The 27,561-nt window shown below is 33.9% G+C and overlaps 3 protein-coding genes across 3 annotated transcripts in view; 1 reads left to right on the forward strand and 2 right to left on the reverse strand.

Annotated features, from left to right (window-relative positions):
• LOC143078827 (serine/threonine-protein kinase Nek7-like) overlaps window positions 1-3,845 on the reverse strand; it is a 21,211-nt gene extending 17,366 nt beyond the window's left edge. Inside the window, exon 1 of the mRNA XM_076253815.1 lies at window positions 3,735-3,845. The gene's annotated coding sequence lies outside the window, so the exon portion shown is untranslated. The remainder of the gene's footprint in view (window positions 1-3,734) is intronic.
• Window positions 3,846-14,475: 10,630 nt separating this feature from the next.
• Window positions 14,476-16,033, reverse strand: LOC143078816 (small ribosomal subunit protein uS17m-like). Its single transcript, XM_076253799.1, has 2 exons — window positions 15,826-16,033; window positions 14,476-14,773 (listed from the first exon to the last, which is right to left on the reverse strand). The coding sequence occupies exons 1-2, from the start codon at window positions 15,943-15,945 to the stop codon at window positions 14,510-14,512; spliced, it is 384 nt and encodes a 127-aa protein (XP_076109914.1). The 5' UTR covers window positions 15,946-16,033; the 3' UTR covers window positions 14,476-14,509.
• Window positions 16,034-16,128: 95 nt separating this feature from the next.
• LOC143078815 (cysteine/serine-rich nuclear protein 3-like) lies at window positions 16,129-20,565 on the forward strand. Its single transcript, XM_076253798.1, has 3 exons — window positions 16,129-16,381; window positions 18,196-18,312; window positions 19,745-20,565. The coding sequence occupies exons 1-3, from the start codon at window positions 16,345-16,347 to the stop codon at window positions 20,260-20,262; spliced, it is 672 nt and encodes a 223-aa protein (XP_076109913.1). The 5' UTR covers window positions 16,129-16,344; the 3' UTR covers window positions 20,263-20,565.
• Window positions 20,566-27,561: the final 6,996 nt, after the last annotated feature.

Consider the following 27,561-nt stretch of genomic DNA (forward strand, 5'->3'; position numbering starts at 1 on the left):
GTTTGAAAAATGTGTCCGATGACCTGGCCATTCAACCAAGATGGCCACCACGGCTAAAAATAGAACATAGGGGTAAAATGCAGTTTTTGGCTTATAACTATGAATTCAAAGCATCTAGAGCAAATCTGACAAGAAGTTAAATTGTTAATCAAGTCAATATCTATCTGCCCTGAATTTTTCAGATGAATTGGACAACTGGTTGTTGGGTTGCTGCCCTCCAATTGGTAATTTTTAAAGAAATTTTGCCGTTTTTGGTTATCTTGAATACTATTATAGATAGCGATAAACTGTAAACAGCAATAATGTTCAGCAAAGTAAGATCTACAAATAAGTCAACATGACCTAAATGGTCAATTGACCCCTTAAGGAGTTATTGCCCTTTATAGTCAATTTTTAACAATTTTCATTAATTTGGTAAATATATGTAAATTTTTACCAAATATAGTTCTCTGTTACTAATGGGCAAAGTTCATTATAGATATAATTGTAAGAAGCAAAATCGTTCAGTAAAGTAAGAACTTCAAACACATCACCATCACCAAAATACAATTTTGTCATGAATCCATTTGTGTCCTTTGTTTAATATGCACATAGACCAAGGTGAGCGACACAGGCTCTTTAGAGCCTCTAGTTTTATTTTCCACAAATTCTGGATGAAACAAAAGAGATGCATGTTTATGTACCAATATATACAATCACTATATCCATCTGCCTGGTTTATGGCTGACCATAATTTAGTAGTACCTACTGTAATGTAAGCAATTGTCCATATGATTATTACTAAATGACCTTTTAAAAATCATCTTATGATCTTGATTAATAAGTACTGTAAATTCAGAAATTATTGCATGCATTTATAATTCCGATTTTGTTAATTAAGACTAAAATGTGATTTTTAATTTTTGCAATATTGAGAAAAATCCTGTTTAATTCATATATAAAATTTCGAAATGTGAGTTAAAAGTAGTGCAATTATAACCCTGTCAAATTTTTTGCAATAATAAAAACATCGCAATAATTTCTAAATTTACAGTATTATGATAGTGTAGGTCATATCTGTAAACTGATTTGGAATCCCATCAGGTTCAATGTACTGGGTTTGAAGGGGTTGGTAAAGGGTTTTTTTGGTGCAACGTGTTTTGCCCTTTTTATTTCCCATGCAGCCACAAAAAAAGTTCAATATTCACTGTGTTTCGTGAAATTGGTAAAAAGATCAATGTGCAAGAATTTTTTAATTGTTCACTCATTGTGAAATGGCAATGTTATTTTGTGTTCTTCCTTGCAGATACCCCCTTTTACGCCCCTCTTTTAATCCATATTGTACTTAACTTGGTTGTTGGCAGAGTTCTCTTTGCATTATTCTCTTGAGACATTTAAGCGACAGTAAATAATGATATAAAAATAAGACATGTAAGATGTGGTATAATTGCAAATCAGGCAAATCTCAACCAGAAATCAAACAGTGTAAACATAAACAGCTATAGGTCCACACATTGTAAGCTATAAAAGGCACCAAAATGGCAAATGTGAAATAATAACAAACCAGAAAACTAAAGGCCTAATTACAAACCAAAAGAAGAAAAAACAATTACAATAAAATATACAACAACAAACAACAACCACTGAATTCCAGGCTCTTGACTTGGGACAGGCTCATACAGAATGTGGAAGAGTTGAACATTTTCGCTGGTGCCATTCCCATTAAATAACCTGGGACAGTGTTTAAACAGTATATCAAGAACACCAAAACTTAACATGATCCAAGAAAATGAAGTCAAGGTTACATAAACCAAACTGGAAATTCATGTACACCTTGCAATCATTCCATACAACATGTATGCTTTAAATATAGTTTACCTATTGCACCTAGTATTTAAGAAACAAACTTAACCATGAAAACTTAATATTGATCAATGAACCATGAAAATGAGGTCATGGTCCGATGATAATTTCTGGCAGACATACACTTTACAATTATTCCATTCACCAAATACAGTTGAGCTGAAAAGACAGACAAAAAAACTTAAACTTAACATTGAGTAATGAACCATGAAAATAAAGTCTAGGTCAAATAAAACATGGAAAACATGTAAAACATAAAATATTTTCATACACCAGATATAGATGACCTTTTGCATATAGTGATAGAAAATCAGATCAAAACACAAAAAACTTAACTTGAACCACTGAACCATGAAAATGAGGTTGAGGTCAGATGACACCTTGCCAGTTGGACATGTACGCCTAACAATTATTCCATAGACCAAATGATATAATAGACCTATTGATTATAGTATCTGAGAAACGGACTAGACCACAAAAACTTAACCTTGTTCAACGATCAATGATATGTGGTAGAGGTCAAATGAAAATTATATGACAGGCAGGAGGACCTTGAAAGGTACGCACGTACCAAATAAAGTTATCCTATTATACTCATTAAGAAAACTAAAAATCTTAACTTTTTTTTAGTAGTCACTGAACCCTGAATATGAGGTCAAGGACAATGGACATATGACAGACGGAAACTTCGTAACATGAGGCATCTGTATACAAAGTAGGAAGAATCAAGATCTTCTACCTTCTAAAATATTAATCTTTTAAGAAGCTACTAAACGCAGAGGCCGGATCACTATCCCTAAGTTGAGTTTTCTGTAGTCGCAGACTCAACAAAAACACGCTAAAATAAAAATCTATAGTGGGAAATTATTAAGAGTTTTGGGTATACTCATTATTATTAAGTGTCTTAGATAGACATATGGAATATGCATATTAAAATAAAATTTATATATGAATATCAGATCTCAGCTATCTCTGCTTTTAAAAATGTTTAACTGTTAGCTTGAAATCCAGTGGCCAATATTTCAAACATATTGAGGGTGAGAACGAAATGACAAGTGAGAAATTTTCTACTTTTTACCAGCAATCAAAAGCATGCGGCTGCCTCAGAGTTGCCATGAAACTACATACTACAAATTTGTTCTGCTCATATTAAAAACATTTATATTTGCGGTAAAATAAGCAAGATTGTTGTCCTTATCATCTGTCCATTTTCGTAGAAAGCCGATGATGATTGAAATAAATTTCAACTTAGGAAACATACTCATGAGCTACTGCCACTGGACGTTAAGCAACCAACAATCTGTAATACTGTAATACAATTGTCATAAACTCGTTTCAGTATTTTAATCGCCATGCAGCAAAAGCAAGACAACATCAACCCTTCGAAAAAGTAACAAGAAAGTTCGAAGAGATACGGTATTGAATTAGATAATTTCATATACGGACACATTTCTGGACATATCTACTTTTTGAACTATTTGAAAGTCGTATCTTCGAATCAATCTTATTTTTTTTTTTTTTTTTTTTTTACATTTTCTACTTTAGTCAAACTTTTTTGTTTGGCTTAATAACTCTTTTGTTATGAGCGTCACTGATGAGTCTTATGTAGACGAAACGCGCGTCTGGCGTACTAAATTATAATCCTGGTACTTTTGATAACTATTTCATCTTTGAAACGAACTCTATCTATCATCTCTTCAAATAAAACATTTCGATTGTCTATGACTATATCGTCCTATATGTACGAAATTGGCGGCGAAGTCAATTTCTTGAATTTGAATTGCTTTTAAGGGCTGTGATCTGGAAACATAACATGGTAATCTGTATATAATGGAGGGTTCTTTTAAACGTATATGTTTATCCAAAGTACAACAAAGAAAGACATTACTTACATGCTGAAAAACGTTCGACAGAAGCTTCCTCTCATACACCATAGAATCAACGTCAAGGCAACAATACGACACAATCAAAGAGGCGACGACGTCACTATCTGCTCTCAATATAATGCCAATATCGTCGCACATGGGGCCGTGGAAGTGAAGTTATTGCTATTAATATGAAATTGATAAATAGTCGAAAGAATGTGGATTGTTTAATTTATCAACTTATGTTCCCCCATTTTAAGTGTGTGTGCTCTCGTTCAACTCCATGCTTTTTTTATTTTATGCGGTGACTATTTTGCGTGCAAAATAATAGCAAATTTAAAATTAAAATATCCTTATTTAAAACGTCAAAATAGCCTATAGAAATGGCTTTCAAGTTTGCCGGCACCAGCAATATAGTGAATTTGTTGTGAAGAGTGAAACTTAATAAAGTTCTATGAAAATATGCACTGTCAACATAAAAGAATTAAATAATTACTGATGTATGTTATATATCTTTATTCTCAATAAACCATATACATAGGTATAGAGAAGATGTTCCAGTAGTTAAATAAGTGAACAGCCAAATCTATATCATTTGAGACACATACATGTATAATCGTTTAAAAACATTTGTCAGTCAAGGTATAAATAACTTTTATGAATGTAGAGTAAGAAAAAAAAAGAAAAAAAATATTGAGCATCCATTTATTGCAATGATCATAACTTATCATGTTGTTGTAATTATTTATAAAAATCAGTCAGTAACAGTCTAATGCTTTATGTATGCATAAGAATAAATGTGTGTTATAAAGAAAAAGAAAAGTTATCTCATTGCATCATTAATTTGATAAAATATTATTGACCGCGTCACACTGTCCCGATTTTTATATACGATGGACACCCGAATGCGAAAATTGTAAGTTCGTACGAAGTTGGTCCCGATCTCGTTAAAATACCAAAAAGTGACCGAAGCAAGTACGATGAATAACGAAGTCTATACGATGGTGCCGAAATTGTATACGATAGCAAAAGATGGACATACGAAGGCTAACCGAAGACGGGTATTTAAGCTTCATATCTCAGCCGAAGCCTACACGATGGATAACGAAGGCTACACGATGGATTACGAAGGCTACACGATGGATTACGATGATGGCGCGATGGCCATACGATGTCTAAAAGACGTCGTGTCCCCAATATGTTACATACGAGGGGATGCCACGCTCAGCAGGTAAACGGGCAGAAAGTCACAGGACAAAAAGTCACAGGACATAAAGTCACAAATTTTATAGGACAAAAGTCACAGGACAAAAAGTCACAAATGATTTGTTGACAATTGTTTGAATTTGTAAGAGAAATATCTTGAAATATTTACTTTTTAATACATACTAGAACACACCCGTGATATCACGGGTCCGTGACTGAATTAAAGTATATAACTATGCGCAAGCCTTATTTTAGTATTAGTATTGTTATCTGATAAAGTCATGCCGATTATAAGATACACAGTTTTCTCTGCTTTCAAGTCTTTCTGTTTGAACCCGTCGAACTGAAACAATAATATTTATTATTTGGAAAACAAAAGGTCTTGGAATGGAGTATTTTTTAATCAACAGCATTGTCCTATATAAGTTATAAATAAAGTTGAATTATTTGCTTCGCTGTTTTACGTCATGCCCACTAACAAATTGAAAACTGTACCTCAGTATACGCCTTATTTTTAGTCCAGATTTTTAGTATTCGTATTGTTATCTTAGAAAGTCTTACTGATTAAAATACTACAATAGGTAACAATTTGACAATTTAGTAGTGTCAACCCTGTGGTTACGACCCGTGTATATAGCATAATTAATCCTGAATACAACGTTTGGTGGTGCGCCTGTCAGATGCGGAACGTACAGATAAGGTAATAGGTAACAGGTGAATATACTATTGGTATCGGTAGCGGACAAATTGGACCTCGTAATTTTAGTATTATAGATATTTAAATTAAAGTTTAGGAAATGTGTCATTATGCTTGAAAAATGATATATTTTTTGGCACTACGAAGCCATTTAAGTGCTAAGCCACTCTGACTTTTGTTTTTTTTAACAATTATTTGATCATCTTTGATATTTTTTTGATAAATTTTGTTTACAAAGTTGGTTTATTTACAATAAGTCAAGAAAAAAACAAAAATATTTTTGTAAAAAGAAGCGTTTATTATTCAAAGAAAATAATCAGAAAAACTGAATTGTGACTTTTTGTCCTGTGACGTTTTGTCCGTGACTTTTTGTCCGTGACTTTTTGTCCTGTGACTTTCTGTCCTACATTCGCTCAGCATTGCCTTGTTTGAACTGTAAAATGTGTGAACCCATAATTATGCCCATGTTTACTGATCTATCTTAAAGGTAAGGTAATGCGTTCGTTGATCACTTTTATTCAAAAAGAGCTCTTTCCAGGAGAATATCATAATACTAGTGATATAGACAAAAGGAAGGATGTGGGGAAAGCAACAAATGCGGCACAAAATATGACATATAGAAAACAAAATGGTTATGGAGTAAACATTCGTGTGATAACAACTCAGACGATACATAAAACATCAGAATAATGAAGAAAAAGTTGGTTTCCCTATATACGTGTACCTGAGTGTTGGTGTACGAGGCGCGTTTATGATTTTCATTATGTTACTTGATATGAAAAATTGACAAAAAATAATATTTTACTTGTAAGAGTAAATCCTGAGCCTGTAATAGCTGATCTTCTTGTTCCATTTGAATTAATAGAAACAACGCTGTCGCCTTTCTTGTTCTCATAGAATGATCCATCATATGATATGAGCTCCATGTTTTGTGAACGTCTTTCTTAACTGTCGTATTAGACTGACCAGTGCATATCGCGCATGGCACTTTAAATGTATTTTAGCGCGAAAATTAACTTACATTAACTTAGCTGGATTTATTGCCGTCGTAGTTCCATCTTGTCGCCTTCGTACTTTTATTCGATGGCAACACGACGGGATTACGAGGTCTTCACGAAGTCGTGTTACCATCGTAAGACCTTCGGGTAGCTTCGTGATTCATTCGTGTAGACATCGTAATGTCAAAACTGTCCGATGGATCAGTCCCGATTTTGAAAATTCTATAATCGTGTTGCCATCGGAGTAAAAATCGGGACAGTGTGACGCGGGCATATACCATATAACAAAGTCAATCAAAAAGCTTAAAAAATCAAAAATATTTAAATTAAACTTGCTTTTGAAAAAATAGTCAATCATTGGAATTGCATAAGTGTACTCAATTAAGATAATTTTTAACCTGGCGTAAGCTTACAGGGTAAATGCCACCAAACTAACATATTTTCTATTTTTTTTTCAGCACCAGCAACAAGTTCACTATATTGTTGGTGCCGGTTAAATATCTAATTCTTTAGAAAAAAGCTATTTTGCCGGCTTAAATTAAGGTATTTTGACAGAGCAGGCAAACAATGGCTATTTTGACAAAGCAATTTTGACGGCACCGGCAAAATAGCCACTACCTTTTTTATAAAAGATATGTACTTCCTCTCTTTGATCATTGCTGTACAATATGGACAGAAACAAGTACTAAAGTCAGTGGCGGACCCAGAAATTTCATAAGTGGGGGCCCACTGACTGACCTAAGAGGGGGCCCGCTCCAGTCACGCTTCAATGATTCCCTATATAAGCAACCAATTTTTTTCCCCAAAGGGGGGGGGGGGGCCGGGCCCCCTGGTCCCCCCCTAAATCCGCCTCTGAAAGTAATTCAAAATATGGAAAAATGTTAAAATTACATTTAAAAGCAGTCAGAAACAACAAGGCATATGATCCGCCGTCAAAAAATGTATTCAAACAATATATAGGATGGACTTTTTGGTTCACTTTTCAAAAAAGAATCATATACTAGTATATCACAAAGGAGTATTAATGTATTGTGTGTAAATAGTAATTAGTATTGCACCTGAATGATTATCTGTGTCAGTTATTTAACAATAGTAATTAGTATTGCACCTAAATGATTAGCTGTGTCAGTTATTAAACAGCGTTACCAAAATGTCGATGCTAGATATTCTTTGCGTTTATTGACAACAATTGTCTTTTCATACACGTCCGAGAACAAATAAGAGACAATGAAATGACACATTTAAGAAAAAAGTTATCAAAGGTACCAGGATTATAATTTAGTACGAGTACGTCAGACGTGCGTTTCGTCTACACAAGACTCATCAGTGACGTTCATATCAAAATAGTTATAAAGTCAAACAAATACAAAGCTGAAGAGCATTGAGAATCCAAATTTTATAGAAAAACAACTGAAACGCCCAATTCAAATGGGTTTTATCTGGTCTGATTTTATTAAAACTAAAGCATGTGATAAAATTTTGCATTTTTAAGGGTCTTTTAAATTTTGTCACAAGGGGTCATTTCCCTCCTGTTACCGCTGGTTTTTTTTTTTTCACCTGTGGAAATGTTTGAGAGACCAAGATTTTATTTCTTGTATTACTATAAGAAGAGCACCATTTCCTAAAAGTATGACTCCATATGAATAGGCCATTGCCACCCAGTTTGAAAAATCCGAACTCCCCAAAGATCAGAATTTAGAGAAAATTTTTGTTGTTCTTTCCTGTGGCATCCTTTTTTGTGTACCTCCTGAGAATATTTCATTATCAGCACTTTAACAGTAAATGTGTTTTATAGTATCTTATAAATCGATATGTAGATGGAAGTAAACTTCCACACTATTCGAATAAAAAGACAAGAGGCTCTCAAGAGCCTGAATCGCTCACCTGGTAAACAATGCCTTCGGCCATGTTTTTTGACGAAATAGAAAATAAAACACAAACTTTATTTTATACACCTTACTGATCATTCAAATGAAGTTTGGTTGAATTTGGTTGAGTAGTTTTAGAGGAGAAGATTTTTTAAAGTTAGCAAATATGATGAACAAATTGTGAAAAATTGTCATTAAAGGATAATAACCCCTTAAAGGGTCAATTGAAAATTTTGGTCATATTAACTTATTTGTAGATCTTACTTTGCTGATCATTTTTGCTGTTTACAGTTTATCTTTATCTATAATAATATTCAAGATAATGACCAAAAACTGCAAAATTTCCTTAAATTTACCAATTATGTGGCAGCAACCCAACAATGGATTGTTTGATTCATCTGAAAATTTCAGGGCTGATAGATCTTGACCTAATGAACATTTTTACCCCATGTCAGATTTGCTTTAAATGCTTTAGTTTTTGAGATATAAGCCAAAAACTGCATTTGACCCCTATGTTCTATTTTAAGTAACGGCGGCCATGTTTTTTGACGGATCAAAAATCGAAGCACAAACTTTGTGCAGAATAATCTAAGGAAAAATCATGCTAAGGGAGCTACCATTTGATTTTTATGGGGGGGCTAGGATGAAATTTGAAAAAAATAGGCAGGACAGGAGTTTTGAGTAAAAAAAAAGGCAGGATGAGACACTTGCAAAAAAAAAAAGTCAGGACGACAATTTAGGTAAAAAAAAAGTCAGGATAGACTAAAAAAAAAAAAGGCAGGACCGAACAGAGTGAAAAATAAAAAGGCAGGACAGAGATTACAGCTAAAAAAAAATGTAGGACAAAATTTTTCATCCTAGCACCCCCCCCATAAAAATCAAATGGTAGCTCCCTAAGTTTCATCCAAATCCATTCAGTAGTTTCAGAGGAGAAGATGTTTGAAAAATTGTTAACGACGACAGACGACGACGACGGACGCCAAGTGATGAGAAAAGCTCACATTTCCTAAAAACTTCAAAATTTCCTTAAAATTACCAATTCAGGGGCAGCAACCTAGCAACGTGTCGTCCGATCCATCTGAATATTTCAGGGCAGATAGATTTTGACCTGATAAACAATTCAACCACAGTCAGATTTGATCTTAATGCTTTGGTTTTTGATATTTTACCCCTATGTTCTACTTTTAGCCGTGGCAGCCATCTTGTTTGGATGGCCGGGTCACCCGACACATTTTTTAAACTAGATATCCAAAAGATGATTGTGGCCAAATTTGGATTAATTTGGCCCAGTAGTTTCTGAGGAGAAGATTTTTTGTAAAAGATTACTAAGATTTACGAAAAATAGTTAAAAATTGACTATAAAGGGCAATAACTCCTAAAGGGGTCAACTGACCATTTCGGTCATGTTGACTTATTTGTAAATCTAACTTTGCTGAACATTATTGCTGTTTACAGTTTATCTCTATCTATAATAATATTCAAGATAATAACCAAAACAGCAAAATTTCCTTAAAATTACCAATTCAGGGGCAGCAACCCAACAATGGGTTGTCCAATTCATCTGAAAATTTCAGGGCTGATAGATCTTGACCTGATAAACAATTTAACCCCCGTGTCAGATTTGCTCTAAATGCTTTGGTTTTTGAGTTATAAGCCAAAAACTGCATTTTACCCCTATGTTCTATTTTTAGCCATGGCGGCCATTTTGGTTAGTTGGCCAGGTCACCGGACACAATTTTCAAACTAGATACCCCAATGATGGTTGTGGCCAAGTTTAGTTCAATTTGGCCCAGTAGTTTCAGAGGAGAAGATTTTTGTAAAAGATAACTAAGATTTATGAAAAATGGTTAAAAATTGACTATAAAGGGCAATAACTCCTAAAGGGGTCAACTGACCATTTCAGTCATGTTGACTTATTTTTAGGTCTTACTTTGCTGAACATTTTTGCTGTTTACAGTTTATCTCTACCTATAATAATATTCATGATAACCAAAAACAGCAAAATTTCCTTAAAATTTCCAATTCAGGGGCAGCAACCCAACAACGGGTTGTCCGATTCATCTGAAAATTTCAGGGCAGATAGATCTTGACCTGATAATCAATTTTACCCCTGTCAAATTTGCTCTAAATGCTTCGGTTTTTGAGTTATAAGCCAAAAACTGCATTTGACCCCTATGTTCTATTTTTAGCAATGGCGACCATGTTTGTTGATAGATCAAAACTTCGGATACAATTTATAAACTAGATACCCTAAGGAACATTCAGTTAAAGTTTGGAAGTATTTGGCCTAGTAGTTTCAGAGGAGAAGATTCTTGAAATAGTTTACGACGACAGACGACGGACGACGACAGACGACGGACGACGACGGACGCCAAGTGATGGCATAAGCTCACTTTGGCCCTTCGGGCCACGTGAGCTAACAAAAAGAACTGTGTAATTCCTATCTGTTACGTTCTGTCATGTTACCTGATCAAAAGTAACAGCATAACCATAATTAGTAACAGGAAGGATGTTAAAGACAATTTCACAGATGGATTATAAAGTTAATCTATATGCCAACCATTTCATTTAATACAAGTTACAAACATCGAATTTAATAAATCTCAACATAATATACTGTATATATTGAATGAAAAGACATTTTTTTTACTTTTGATAACAGCAGAGAACATTGTGCATCCTAGTATAGTAGATGGTAACAGAAAGGAATTTATTTTAGAATTTTTCATTACCTGGGCAGATTTTCCATCTTGCAAATACAGTTTCAAAAGATAAATGACATTGCTTGCTGTAATCTTCCAATTGTGACCAATTTGAAATGATGTATTTTTCTTTAACTATGAAATAAAGCATTTTTTATGAAAAATAATTCTTCCTGTTATTTACACTGTCTTGTTACTCAAGATTCTTTCATGTTACCGACATATTGGACTATATTTTAGTATATTTCTTAACTTTTGTATTCAAAATGCTAAAATAAATAATTGGCATTTAGTAAACTATTGCAACATATATACTAGTAAACCACAAAAAGTACCTTTAACTTATTCCTTATTCCGATAAGAAACTTTTAAAAATTGATTCACTTTGGTAACAGGAAAGAACTGGAATTTGTTTGCACCATTTTTAAAATTGCAATTTTTACCACATTTAACAATTGTTTTCATTACAGACAACAGTTCCTGGATACTCTATGTGTGTTCTTCGATTTGAGCTTTTAAAATACTGATTCGAAAGAATTTTTGTTTTTGTTTTTCCTATTGCCAAAAATTAGATATTGTCAGATATTGTCTCATTTGGGGATTGGACGTCGATCAATGTATTGACTTAATTGGAAAGATCTTAAAAAAAACATATTGTAAAGAAACTGTCTGTATGATGTACTCTTAATGTTGTTTGGCTATTTGTGTCATTGGGTTGCGGTATAATTCAAGTTTCACAACATTTTCTCTACTAACATTCTAATTCTTGGTAACAGCTACTATGCTGATATGAGTTAAAGATTAAGATTGCGCATTTGTGTTTGTTTAAAGACTGTGTGAGTTTGATTATGATGGAAGGTCTTTGAAACGTGTGTCACAAATCCGACTGGAATTATATTATTTAATGACTTTGCTTACCTCCAGTGACAAATATTTCAAGCATTTTTAGAACGATGGAAATACATGATAACACTCTTTTGACTGTGTTTAATGTCTCCCCTGAGTGTGATCAAATTTATTAAAGTTTAAAACTTTTAACAGGTTACATCATAAGTTTGCATCTGTTTAGTTATCACAGAATACAAAACGGGCATCGCCATGACATTTTTTAAGGTTTAAAACAACTGAGGAAAAGGTGTTGTCTAATCTCTTCTCTTCTGGATGAGCAGTTTCTTTAGATTTGCGGAATGCTCAATAGTGGCCAAAATTGTTCCACACTGAAATGAAATTTAAAAAAAATCTTGTGATATCTTGTAGGAGTCAGAATTTTTAGTAATATATGTTTAGCCTGGAGACAGGAATCCATTGATTCTATGAAAAATATTCATTTTTCTTTACTGATTACCGATTATTTTTATAGTGTGACATCTTTAACGAATACAGCACTACATTGGATATATTATAGTTAATATGAACACCATAAAATAATATTTACAACACCAAATAGGCTGATTGCACAAGTAAAAATCTAGATATATTTTTTATGGAAAAGAGTTCCGATTCCAGTCTAATTTTGTTGATATTTGCACAACTTGATCCAAACTGTACTCCTCTAAATATGTCAAGTTTGTTGTACCACAATTCAAGTGGTTTCAAGAATGATTCCTAGTAATTTATATGCAAAAACAGATGATCATCGCCAATCTTCTTCCAAGACATCAACAGTAGCTGGAGTAGTTGTTAATTTCTGTGTCATTTTGGTCTCTTGTGGAGAGTTGTCTCATTGGCAATCATACCACATCTTTTTTTATAAGCAGGAATGGTGCATTTTTTACACATTCTGCTTAATTTCATCTGGAATCATTCTCACAATGTGTGCACATAGTCCAGCTTTGATGTTTGACTGATCAATAAGTTTGATAAATTTTGGAGCACAATTATACTGCAGATAACATAAACATGTTTTTTTTTCTAACCTGGCTAATGTTTGCAAAACTTGTCAAAAATATATATTCCCCTATGAACTAGTCTTTTTAAAGGGGCACTAGCTAATAGATATATAAAAAAAATCTATAGTATGATTTTTTTTGTTCAATCATTAATGAAAGTGAAATAATTATTCACTTTTAGCATCTAAAATGGTTCAATTTTGTCAAATCAAGCTAATAAAAATTGATAATGATTTATTCACTTGTAAGTGAATAACTCAACCTCATTAAAAACTGTATTCATGTGAACTCCAATTTAACCCGTAGAAAGAGATAGAATAAGGCATGCATTGTCCGTGTACGGTTATTTAAAGGAAAAGAATGTCAACATTGAAAGTGAAACAAAGGTAAATAATTTGATTGACTGATTCGATCCACAAAAAATCATTCTTATTTAGGAAAAAACGACGATAAACGTAAATTTTTAATCTATAAATACAAAATTAAGTAGACCTATAAAAATCTGACTGCACGAGCTGCTTAATCTATTTGTATCTATGTTTATGTTTACATCGCTTATATGGTCATAGAACATGTAGAAGGTCAACTCGAAATTTAATTAGATAAAGCTAAATCTTATTGAGACCATGGCCTGTAAATTGTATATTTTATACGTTTGATAGTTTGGAAAAATGTTATACTTTGTTATAAATATTTACAACATATGAGAATTTAAGTCAAATTGGTGAACATGAATTTGACAGCTAGTGTCCCTTTAAGAAGACTCACTCAACAGTAATAAAGCAAAAAAAATGTGGACTTTCAACTTTGCAATATTTAATTTACTTGTATAATGTAAACTTAAACCAAAATTTAAACAGCTATAAAATTACACTGCAAACATTATTTATTTGAAATTAAGTGAACTACTAAATGAATATTGGACAATGGTTTACATCAATCATAAGCAGCTACTTTTTCTTAGCAACTCTAAAAATAACATGAGAAAAGAACATAACATTTTAATACAGGTAAAAAGATATGAAGGTAAAAATAATGTAAAGTATGAAGAGCAACCCAATAAAGTCTAAAAAATGACCACTAATCTCAACGATGTTCTCAAACTATTCAAGATAGAACTGGCATCCATCTGTATTTAAGTTAGATGTAGAACTAACCTAATAGACCAATTGTAAAGTCCCAATTATCCTATTAATTAAAACCAGTAAGAGAATAAAAAAAACTTTTAACTGTACGCTACCATCTATCTTTGTTTTCTTCAGATTCTTCATATATGTCATATATACATGAAAATATAATGCTACTCTACAACATGCATCATAGGCAGAACATAATAGAACTGGTTGGGGTAAGGTTATAGTAAATAGAAAACAAATGTTTAGAACTTATGCCTTTTAAATAATGTGAATTGTGTTTGATGATTTTATTTATGTTAAAAATCGTCAAGAGAACCATTTTCCAGTTTCATTTTCTATTTTGGATTGAACAGCGTCCCTGAATTCTTCGTCTACATATTTCATGCCACGACACCTTTTCCCAGTAACAGGATCTCTTATTTCTCCTGTTTTAAACACATGTTCATGAACTTGATGAGTTATTGTTGGACTAGCTCTTTCTTCAAGTTCTTGTATTTTAACTATATCTCCCACTTTACTTTGTGTTCCTGGAGTTTCTGCTGCCCAGAACTGGTCTGGATGATTGAAATACTGAAAGGAACAAATAAACAGTAAATTTATACATATAATTTGCAAAATTTTCTGTAGAAATTAAAAATATGGGTCATCTCTTTTTAGTCTCAAAATTAAGTGTTATGACAGTCTATATGTAGTGTAAATACTCTACAGCATTAACATGCATGACTAGATTGAGAAACTAGATTAATACTTAATCACTAACATGCATTTTAAATGTGCTTCATGAAGATTCATTTCCTGCTAAATAAACTGTTCCCAGCAGTAATGAAGTACTGGCTACTGGGCTGTTCATACCCTAGGTCTACATATGAGAGGTAGAAATATTTTCTACTGCTTAGTGCTACGCCAAAATTTAGCAGAATGAAACTTAATCCTAAAAATTACGACATCTTGAAGGCTATCTTTTTTCTGTGACGTCTTTCAAGACTCATAATTATTTGGACTAGATGAAACTCTTTTTCAAAAGTGTGGTGAGTTGGTTGAAAGTGGGGCGTCTTAGCAGAAAATTGAGGCGATTTGGAAAGAAGGAGTATCGTTATTACATGTAATTCAGGCTCAGCAGTAGTCCAAATAATTATTATGTCTTGGAAGGCTATTTATTTTTTTTGCTTTGATGCTTTCCTGTTGATGTAAGGAGTCAAAGAAAAAAAATATAATTGCCTTTCTTGACGTCATGATTATTTGGGCTAGCTCAGCAGCTTATTACAACACCTGCATCCAAATAATTAAGGTTCATGTGGACCCTATGGCTAAAATGGCTGAATTTTCACCTTAAAATTTACTCTGTGTACAGACATACCTGTGCATCTGGAAAAGTTTTAAGGCATAGCATGCCCTAGATAAATAGAATTCAAATGCATTGTATGATTTAGAAAATTCATAACTTAACTGGATTTTGCTGTGCCCTTTTTTCGTCCCTGCAGAAGATCATGCAATTAATAAACAGTTGAGTTTCCCTTGATATGGTCCACTCAGGTACCTAGTTTAAATCACCAATTATTGTCAGGTATCTATTGTCCATCTAATGTCCATGTCAATTAAAAACACTGAAAAAAATAGCTTACCATTAACAGATATTTATCTAGAACCATTTTTGGTACACGGACTTGAACTGAGGGTATTCTTTCTGAACCCTTTGCTATTACTTGGCCAATTAAGAATCTTCTAATGTTCGATGATGCCATTATTTGATTTTCAAAGTCACCACATTTTTATTTATTTTTTCTCACTCAATGTTGCTTACATGCTACATTTCCTGCTAACTTATAAAATACTTCCAAACGTTCGTGTGATCTATCAAAATTTCCATAAATCAGATACGGAATAGCCACAACAGATTCCCGTAAAATTCCTAAATCTTATCTAACCTATAAGTTTTAAAACATCCGGTTGTCTAAATCCACGTATATACACTAAATAAATTGCCTGTCACCTTTTGTCTTAAAAAAGCGAAATTAACATAAACATCACCATGAGGCCTAAATGACTGGCTTTCGCTCGCAAAGCCGTAGTATGTAACTGCAACTCTGAGCTGAAAATAGTGTTATATACACTGACTACAGAGTTAAACTTCCGTATGTCTGATGGACTTGGGAATGGATAATTGTATGGCTTCTTTAGGTAAGTGACACTGGGATTTTTAGAACGTTATAGAGGTAAGCGAATGTAAGAAAAATATCAGACTTAACTTTACTGAGACCATGAGCAGACGACAGTAGAACTAGAAGCCAACTGGCAGTAACCGTTGCCTTCTCTTTAAATGACCACAGATTACTGGGCTTGTATTATTCATCTCTACAAAGCGAAGAGAATCCAACTGAATAAAAAAATAAGGGCATCTGGCTTTTGGGCTCAAAAGTTAAGCTTAAAGGCTGTAGATATAAATAGATAGCGAGCACGTGCAATCGTATTTGTCTAGGTTTGTTTGATTTCGCGTTATAGATTAAAACATATAAAACACCGATTTAGCTGCAATAAGAATGTTTTTGTGTATCGTACTAGTCATCAAAATGCCGGGTTATTCCTAGTGTTTCTCTGCAACTCGAGTGGCCTTCATTTCTTTTACTTTTCATTTATTGACAAGCACATACTTTCCTTTTTAATGAATGAACAGGCTGCTTATCACTTGCTGAATACAATGCAATAAGGTCAACATTAAGGTTGCTTAATACAATGTAATACGTCGAATTAAAAACTGAGATGTATTAGTGTCATTAGTGACCTGCCGAATTAAAAGTCAGTGATGTTATTTTTTTTATGGATAGTATGGACGAAATTGCACAAAAGCAAAATATTACAATTTTTTTCGTTTTCAAAAATTTTTGCTTCCATTTTTTTTCGTTGAAATTCGTAGCTTATGCCCATTTAACATTTGATTTCATGTAAAACTCAAAATTAATGTCATGAATGTCTAGCTTTGAACTGCATGTCATGAATCCTAAAATATTTTAAAATTATCAATAAAATTAAATTATAGCAACACATTTTGTGGATGTGTTACTGACATTTCAACCAAGAAGAGTAATCCCGTGTATCATTGTTAATAATCCAATACTGTACATTTTTTTTTATATGAAATAACTATGAAATAGCTACTAAGGGCAATTTTATTGATTTTCAAACATAATGCATCATTCAAGGGGTTTCAATTATTGTTTCATCTTATTACAGAAAATACTTTCTTTAACCATGGGTAATGAATCTTTTAGTCCAATTCCATTATGCCATAGCGATACCAATGCAGTCACCTGGCTGCAGTCAGTGATATAGTTGCGTTGTAAAAAAAAAAAGTCATGGAGTAGCAGATTCGAAGAGCACATTATCCAATTAAATTCAATACAGCAAGAGATTGGTCGAAGTTTGAGAATTTAAACACATAAGATGGCAACAGAGACATGTATTATGTCTCTGATGGCAATAAACATGACAAATGTAAATACAATATTCGGATTGTATAGTATGCATACCGTCTTTCACGTGCGCAACATAATCAGTACAATAACAAGAAAGCATTTCACCATACACTGAAAGTGAAACAAGATTGGAACGAAGGCCAACTAAAATTTCAAGCATCTATGCAATGAAACATTGTTAAACAAAGACGAATTCGTCTCATACAATGAACGTGAGCCCATGTTTAACAGAACAAAGACATTAAACTTCGCTGTAACGAAATTAAAGAACTTAATATGATCTCACATATATTCACCATCTAGTTGCAGTGTGAAGTTTTACAATATACGTATGGTAATTAAATTCACATGTTCGCAATATCTTGGAAATAATACAAAATTATAAATCGAGAAAACGTGAATCTCTAGAAAAAAATATTTCCCTCAGATATCGTTGATTTCATTTTATATGACATCTAAACATGTATTTTCCGCTGTATCTGTTGTCGTCAAATTTATTATTGAATCTTAATTCTTACCTAGACGATTTGAAAATATCCAAGGATGAAAAGAATGTTAGATTTAAGGATGTCACTGTGTATTATTTCCCGAGAGAACAAGGATTTACATCTGTACCACACGAAGGAGGTTCAACATTAGGTAAGGTAGATAACTCGTCACACATTTTTACCATGAAACATCTGGAATTTTGATTCTAATAAAAATCATGAATTACTTCCAAATAATTTTCCATTCTTGCAAGACTTAGTATTCTACTTCGTTACTTAAATATTTTTCTCTGAATTTAATCAGAGACATATATACACACACACACATATATATATATATATATATATATATATATATATATATATATATATATGTCTCTGATTTAATTAATTAAATTTGTTTTATTTCTACTAATTTTGTTTCACTATGCAGGCTATATGTTTTATTTTAACTTTTTAATTGGATCATCATTAATTTTAAATCGCAACTTCTTGAACTTTAAAGAACAGAATCAGTCAAGATTCCTACTTATAGTCTAGATCTTTTTGTACGAGAGGCATATTTTCCCCTTCGAGTAATTTCATAACCGACTATATATATTTGAATCAGGAATATCTAAATTAGGTTGAGATGCTTAATAACGTCTTTGTACTATGTCGAAGGAAAGCTATGATAAATTCTCAGTTGCTTTTTTTTTTACAATAAGTTAATGTGACCTACCAATTAGACTATTTACCGGATTTGTTATCACCAGTGGCGGATCCAGGGGGGGGGGGGTTCCGGGGGTGCGCACCCCCCTTTATTTTTGCCGATCAATGCATTTGTATCGGGACATATGTTTTGCACCCCCCCCTGCACCCCCCTTTGCCCTGGGTTAGCACCCCCCCTTTCGAAAATTCCTGCATCCGCCCCTGATCACATAAGCAACACGACGGGTGTCGCATGTAGAGCAGGATCTGCTTCCGCATGTGGATCAGGATCTGCTTACCCTTCCGGAGCACCTGAGATCACCCCTAGTTTTTTTGGGGTTCGTGTTGTTTATTCTTTAGTTTTCTATGTTGTGTGGTGTGTGCTGTTGTTTGTTTGTCTTTTTCATTTTTAAACATGGCGTTGTCAGTTTGTTTTAGATTTATGAGTTTGACTGTCCCTTTGGTATCTTTCGTCCCTCTTTTAAAGGTAAATAATTCAGTATTATTACCAACTTAAGTAGTGCGGTTGTCTATGCTGTTATGAAAATGACTTGCCAGGTCTTGTTTAAGTGAATTTGCCAACTCTGATAGAATTTCAACATATTTTGCTGAAAATTAATCCCTTAAAAGTCGAAATCCTTTATCATATTGCATGTGACCACACGATAAAATACTATGATAAAAAGTAAACATGAGCTTCGCAGAGAAGATCATAGAGCGACCCGAGAGCCTGAGAATTTGAAATGATTGAGTCCATGGACAAGGAACATTATAATTTTTTATGATGTATGTAGTTTTAACGGGTAGCAACATGCATACTTATGTGAGGTGTGCTATCCTATTTTTTTCTTTTTTTTTTTTTTTATTAATTTACTCCTTTGAAACTGTTGCAGGAATGTCGTATGGCCATACAGACTCCGATACATATTCTTTGGCCGATCATGCTAAAATTAGAAAAAGGTCATACCACGCGGCATTAGGAGATTCAGCGATGGAAGATGAACAAAGTGAGACAGATGAAATAAAGCTAGAAGATGAAGATTGGTACTATTCTACAAAACGTTTAAAATCCGAACACAGATTGACACCTGCTCAGCGGCGTTTACTTCTACGACAATCAAGCTTAGTAAACATAGATCGAAGTGAAGCAGACGATTGCAAGGACATTCGAGATTCAAGGAGAAACAGTGGGTGTAACTGTAAGCACACGTGCGACCCAAACACATGTGCATGTAGTTTGACAGGTATCGAATGCTTTGTGGAGGACGACTCATTCCCTTGTCGGTGTAGTAAACCCATCTGCAAAAACCCACATGGACATTATGAGTACAACCCAGACAAAGTTCAGGAACACTTTACTAGAACTATGGAAAAGCTGAAAAATAATGTTGAAACTGATATGCAAGCGTAAAACAATGAAATTTTGTGATAATTGTTTTATTGAAAGACTTTAAGTTGGTCATGTGGCGTTTTTAGCCACAGGGGCTTGTTTGCTTTATCAGGGACTTGTTTTTATCATTGACTTCAACGTGTTGTTGAAGAAATGCCGAATATTAGACAAATTCTTTATTTGAGCTTAGTGCAATATGATATACAGCATTGGTGGTTAAAACATCCATATACATGTAAATATATATGTTTTACAAACACAACTACAAAATCTGTTACTGGATATATTATCTGTTATATATATAAAAAAAGTGATATCACTTAATTTGTTTATTTATATTATTAGGATAAAAATCTGAAAAAATAGCTTTTTCTACCTATCATGACCAGTCTATTTTGCATGTCTGTAATATGCAGGATTTACTGACCATAATCAATGATTCATGTGACCTGTCGGAATTCCAATGGGAACCAATTGTGTCCCTCTTCTTGCCGACTTGTTTCTTTAAATATTATGATGCTGATGTCATACGGGAACTTCTTAGGAAGAAAGATGAGTAATTGAAAATATACTTTAATTAATAGGTTTCGCTATATGGATGATGTTCTCTCATTAAATAATACAAAATTTGGTGACTATGTTGAACAAATATCCATCGAACTGGAGATACAAGATACAGATAGTTAAGTCTGCCTCATATCTTAAATTACATCTTGAAATTGACAATGAGGGTCGGTTGAAAACAAAACTTTACGACAAAAGACATGATTTCAGCTTCCCAATTGTGAACTTTCCATTTCTATGTAGCAACATTCCAGCAGCGCCTGCATACGGAGTATATATCTCCCAATTGATACGATATTTCCGGGCTTGTATTTCCTATCATGATTTCCTTTATAGAGGATTGCTGCTCACAAGAAAGCTATTAAACCTATTGAGTTTATGGTTCAACGTATTTTGTAATTCATAATAAAAATATATCATGACATAAAATAGAACAATGTCATACTGACGGGATCTTTTAAGTACAGAGTCACGTTATAAGAACCAAAGAAATAAAAAAAGTCGCATACACAAAACACGCCACCAAAAAAATGAAAGACAATACAAACACATTGACGAGATGTATAAGTACCGAGCACGGGTTAACTTGCTGATCAAATTAATATTCATTAATTATAAAGAGGTTTAGTGGAGATCTTTGCAGATCCAACAGTATAAAGATGTTTGTCAAGACACTTATGTAACTTTAAAAATCCAATACAGTGAAAGAGATATAGTTATTCATCTTTGAACGTTCGACATTCCAAAAACTGAGGAACGCAGAATTATTAGACCTATGATAATTCACTATTTCCTCTGTGTTAAGTGTCGTGGGGGTATATGTGTTTAGTTTCCAGGTAAATTGTCAACACCTAATTATTCTATTCAAGTAAGCAGTTTATATTCAAGTAAGCAGTTTAGTCAACATAAAACTATGCTGTCTGGGGCTTAATTTGCGGGGACAAAATAGTTGGTATGGAGTAAAAAATGTCGTCTGATGTGCACTTTAAAAATAATTTACGCCTTTTAGTAATCTCTGCGACTTGCATTTTGTGACTTGCGTCGAAGGCGAGACACAAATGTCTCATTTCCTTTTTCATGCCTTTCAATTTTCAACTCATTCAATTAATTTATGTTATATTCCATTGTGCTACTCAAAGTTTAGACTGAAGATTACTACAGTACTCGAAGGTTTAAAGCTGAACCCTTTTCAACAATTAAATTATTATTGAATTGTGATTGGAAACAGTATCTTGGCCTACATCGTTTTAGAATTATTTCTATTGGTTTGTAATCGGTTTATACTTTTACGTCACTGCATGTTACTTTAAATAGGACATTTAAGATGTTCTTAAATTCCTTTTTTAGGGAAAACCGAATAAAATTGTGGCTGTAATAACATAAGCTGGTATCCCAGAGATATGTCTCGACTTTTTGTAATTTTTTTATGCAATGTTGAAAAAAATAGCAATACTTTTATAACATGTTACACCAGTTATGCAAATATTCAAAGTCAATGAACCATGACTGAGATACATGGCTAAACAATCTTCATGTAAAAAAGATGTGCTAATATGCTAATACAACTGCATACTAAATACAAGTCAATTGACTTATAAGTTGTTCTTTTTAAACAAACCTGAACACAAACATAAACTTGTAAACTATATCAAAGTTTCAAAGTCAATGAACCATGAAGAAGGGGTAGGGCTATACAATCTCCACGGAAACAATACTTGCATGTGTCAATAATTTTGCATACCAAATATCATTGACTCACCATTAGCAGTTCATCTTTAAGACTTAAACTGATCTAATCACAAACTAATACATGCAAACTAAGAAAAATGTTCCGAAGGCGATAGACCATGACCTAGGGGACGGGGACAAATATTCTCCATTGAAATATTGATATGCTAATGCTTATAGAACTGAATACCAACTAACATTGGCCTACCACTAATGATTCCCCTTGAAATGACATAATCACAAACTAATACTGTGATGAAAATAGTTTACCTGTTTTATTTTACTAGGATTCAACTTATTATTACTTGTATCAAGTTAAAAAATTGTTATACGAACTCTTTTTTGAAAATTGAACTTTCGAGTTTTTTTGTTTTGTTTATGCATTGCTATGAAAATTTATAAAATTTAGAACTAGAAACTGACGGGTTGTGGTTAGTTGTAAAACAAGGCCGCATTCAAACGTTCTAGCAATAAGGTTTATGTATTCTACAAACACTCATAGGAATAATATATTTGGTATCGTCCAATGTAAATGTTATGGTCCAATACTTAGTATAAAATCTGATGGCCGTCATTCAAACGTTTTAGGAATAAAGTTTATGTCTTCTACTTACACTCAAATAATATATTTGGTATCGTCCAATGTAAATGTTATGGTCCAATACTTAGTAGTATAAAATCTGATGGCCGTCATTCAAACGTTTTAGGAATAAAGTTTATGTATTCTACTTACACTCAAATAATATATTTGGTATCGTCCAATGTAAAAGATACCAGAGGAACAGTCAAACTCATAAATCGAAAATAAACTGACAACGCCATGGCTAAAAATAAAGAAAGACAAACAATAGTACACATGACACAACATAGAAAACTAAAGAAGAAGCAACACGAATCCCACCAAAACTGGGGGTGATATCAGATGCTCTCGATGGGTAAGCAGATCCTGCTCCACATGTGGCACCCGTCGTGTTGCTCATGTTATAACAAATCCGGTAAACAGTCTAATTCGGTAGGTCACATTCATGAAAGGGAAGGGGATTGTAGTTCCGCCGACCATCATTTCCTATCATGATTTTCTTGATAGAGGGTTGCTGCTCACAAGAAAGCTATTAAAACAAGAGTTCCAAATGGTGAAGTTTAAATCATCCCTTCCTAAATTTTACGGACACCATCACGAGTTGTTTGACCGTTATGGAATAACCGTTTCACAAATGATATCGAATATGTTCCTTACGTCGTAACTACAATCCCCTTCCCTTTCATGAATGTGACCTACCGAATTAGTCTTTTTACCGGATTTGTTATAACATGAGCAACACGACGGGTGCCACATGTGGAGCAGGATCTGCATACCCATCCAGAGCATCTGACATCACCCCTGTTTTTGGTAGGATTCGTGTTGCTTTTTCTTTAGTTTTCTATGTTGTGTTATGTGTACTATTGTTTGTCTTTCTTTATTTTTAGCCATGGCGTTGTCAGTTTATTTTCGATTTATGAGTTTGACTGTTCCTCTGGTATCTTTCGCCCCTCTTTTAAGGTGTTTTACAAAGCATAAAAAAGACAAGATTTTGAAAAACCCCAGATTCGGACTACGCATACAGACACTAGTATTCAAGAGTTACCTAATGACGATAAGTTTACAAAAAATGATGGATTAGTTTACTTAGCAATTAGAATCACTTTGAATGGAGTTAAATGAATTCAGAAAGAGTGGACAAAGAAACACTGACAATCCGGATGGAAAAAGAATCAGCAATGTTACAATGGTAAATATGCACATTTTAGGCGAGAATGTAGGCTACGAAAGCAAAGCGGCAATTGGAAAAGTCAATACAGGATCCCTGAGATTGACTCCAGTGCATTCTCAAACAAGAAGACAGCGTAGAAATTAAATGAAATTGAATTGAATCTCCAAAATGACCCTACGAAAGAAGAACATGAAGAAGAGGCATATATAGACAGATTGGTTGTTATAAAGTGTCAGAAGTCGAAGATACATGCGTACAGCCAGGTTCAGAAGCTTTTGTCCGAGGTCACATTAACGAATTCCCGTCAACAAAGAATGAAGTAGGCTTAGAAATCATCGAACCTTGTGACACATTCATAGCAAATGACAGCGTCAAAAAACGTATCACTGCGCTTTATGAATGTATCGAATGTGGTAAAGATACTAAGATCTGACACAAATGTAGGAAATATAAGCCTTTTCAAGGAAATGATAAGCGACAACAACAATGTAACTGTTCAACAAAAGGATCAGAACCTACGTATTTAGTTACAAAAATTATTTATTAATTGCATCGAAAATTTTAGCCAGGAGCAAAAACGACGAGTCGAAGATCTCCTAAATGAATACAAAGACATGTTTCCAGCATCTGACAGGGACTTAGGTAGAACAACATAAATACAGGAAATAATGCACCAGTAAAATAACTGTCTCGCCGCACACCTATTAAAATGCGAGCGGAAGTCGATAGGCATATCGATGACATACGGGAACGGGGGATAATTGAGCCAGCGGACGGCCTATGGTCGTCTGGGATAGAACTGGTAGAGAAAAAGGATGGTACTACACTCTTTTGCATTGATTGCCACAAGTTTAACGATATAACAGTAAAAGACACGTATTCATTACCCTGCACCGACGACTCATTGGAGTAATGGTTCGAAAATAAATGGTTCTCTACTTTAGACCTGTGTTCGGGGTTCTGGCAGGTGGAAAACAAAGAGAAAGATCGCCCGAAAACTGTATTTTCTACCCGACCGGGACTATTTCAATTTCGACAGATGCCATTCGGTCTAGCCTGCACACCAGCAACCTTCGACAGAATGATGGAAAGGGTATTGGAAAGACAACAGTTGAGTATATATCTAATTTATCAGGACGATGTAATTGTCATTTATCAGTTCTTTGAGGAGATGATAAAAAATCTTCGATCAGTTTTTGATAAGCTGAAGGGCTCTGGCCTAAAGTTTAAGCCCAAAAAGTGCACACCATTTGCAAAGAAAGTTATCTTTCTTCGGCATGTAGTAACCCGTAAAAAACATTGTCAAAAGCGACTATTACAGCAAATAAACAGAAAGCTTCCCAATGCCTAACATGCCTGCGTCAACTGTAGCCCATATATTAGATCATAGTTTATTACGCGTTTCCGCGTGCCTACTGTAGTTCACTCTGACAAAGGCATGCAATTTGAGAGCGAATTATAACAAGAAATGTGTCAATAACTACAGATAGACAAAACTAATACCACGCCCTATTATCCGCAGTGTGACACATTGGCAAAAATATAGACTGCTTAGTTTGATGAACACCATTCCAATTTGGATTGCTTACTGGCCTACGTTATGATGGCATAAATATCAGCGCAACATGAAACTACCAGTGGACCTTATGTACGAGGTACCTGATTATTTTAAGAAATTTCCACCAAAAATGGGCGTGGGAACTTGAAGAACGAATGGCAGAAGCTCACCACTTTGTTCGAAAACATACAGAGCAGGAAATGTTATGCAGAAAAAAAAGTATTGTGATAAACAGTTCAACTGGAGCAAGTTTATGAAAGGCGACCAGGTATATAATTATATTCTTTCCAATTTGAAAAAATGGTCATTCACTCAATTTCACATCCTTCTAGCGTTGGCCTTTTCGAGTTCTCAAAAATTACTCTGATGTTAATTGTCTCATTTATTGTGGAAGGCGTAGTAGACCATAAGTTATACATGTAGATAGAACGAGATTGTGCAAAGGCCAACATCTGAAAGGAGAAGTAGAGAAGTAGAGATGTATGATAGTGCGGACAACATAATTGATCCAAGTGATTCGAGTGATGAGTCAGACTACAGACAGAGTCTGTGCAGGGTTACCGGCATGGCTGCTTGAGTTTGTTAGATGACGTGGATCTCATTGTTGTATATTTATATTCTTTATCATGTATATTTAGTGCACGCCATAAGTAGGAAGATGGAAACGTATACAAGTTTTTAGGAGTCTAGATTGAAAGACAGGTTAATATGTAATCAAAAGTGAGGGAATCACTACTATAAATGTTATCTTATTGTATACTAGTATTTTAATAAATATGTCCTTCGGATGGGGACGTTGAATCCGAAGTCCCGTGTTCAGGGAGTATCACGCTTTGTGCACGTTAAAGATACCTCTCAACCAGCTCTTTGAGAGGTCCATAAGTAGCTGGTTGTTAGGCAAGATTATTTCATACTGGTTTTCGATGGTTTTAAATTTACTAATTGGCTTGTTGGTTTTGATGGTTTAAAATTGGTGGCTCAAAAATCGGTCAGCTTGCATATTTGAAATAGATATAAATCGACTAAGGGTTCTTAGGGTAAAGTTGATGCCTATGTTAAATGTTTCCTCCGATGTTAGTATACAGTTGAGCTGGAATATAGTCATGTGGGGTAGATCATACACGTTCCAGTTGTTCTTGTGGTTAGTTACTGAAGAAGTAACAGTTGTTTTATGATATTTAGATTTATGGTCTTTAAATGACATGACTCGAGGCAATACCCGGATAGCGTTTGGGACTGAAAAATGCCCACTTGATGTAGATGTGCTCAGATGATATCGGTAAATGCGGGGTCCCCGCATTTTCTGGAGGCATCGGAAATATGATGAAAATAGGTCACCCGTTTTTTTTTACTGGGGCTCAACCTATTATTACTATTATCAAGTAAACATATTGTTATACGAACTCTTTTTTATTTTGGAAAGTGAATGTTTGGCTACTTTTTTTTGTTGTTATTTGTTTATGCATTGCTATGGCAATTTATAATATTTAGAACCAGAAACTGACAGTTTGTGGTTAGCAAACCCGGAAATATTTCAATCCGTAGTTGTAAAAATAAGGACCGTCATTCAAACGTTTAAGCAAGAAGGTGTCGGTATTCTACATACTAATAGGAATTAAATACTTGGTTACGTCAAAAGTAAATGGTATGGTCCAATACTTAGTAGAAAATCCGATGCGCTGTTAGAAAGTGCGAGGGTTTCATAGTTTACTATACTGA

The sequence above is a fragment of the Mytilus galloprovincialis genome, chromosome 6 (genome assembly GCF_965363235.1).
Source record: "Mytilus galloprovincialis chromosome 6, xbMytGall1.hap1.1, whole genome shotgun sequence".
Taxonomy (NCBI): domain Eukaryota; kingdom Metazoa; phylum Mollusca; class Bivalvia; order Mytilida; family Mytilidae; genus Mytilus; species Mytilus galloprovincialis.

Coding starts and splice junctions, on each gene's coding strand:
- LOC143078816 (XM_076253799.1), bottom strand. CDS start 15,945: ATGGCATCATCGAACATTAGAAGATTCTTAATTGGCCAAGTAATAGCA. Junction 14,774..15,825: donor TAGATAAATATCTGTTAATG/GTAAGCTATTTT, acceptor TGTTCCTTTCAG/TATTTCAATCATCCAGACCA.
- LOC143078815 (XM_076253798.1), top strand. CDS start 16,345: ATGGACTTGGGAATGGATAATTGTATGGCTTCTTTAG. Junction 16,382..18,195: donor TAATTGTATGGCTTCTTTAG/GTAAGTGACACT, acceptor ATTCTTACCTAG/ACGATTTGAAAATATCCAAG. Junction 18,313..19,744: donor CGAAGGAGGTTCAACATTAG/GTAAGGTAGATA, acceptor AAACTGTTGCAG/GAATGTCGTATGGCCATACA.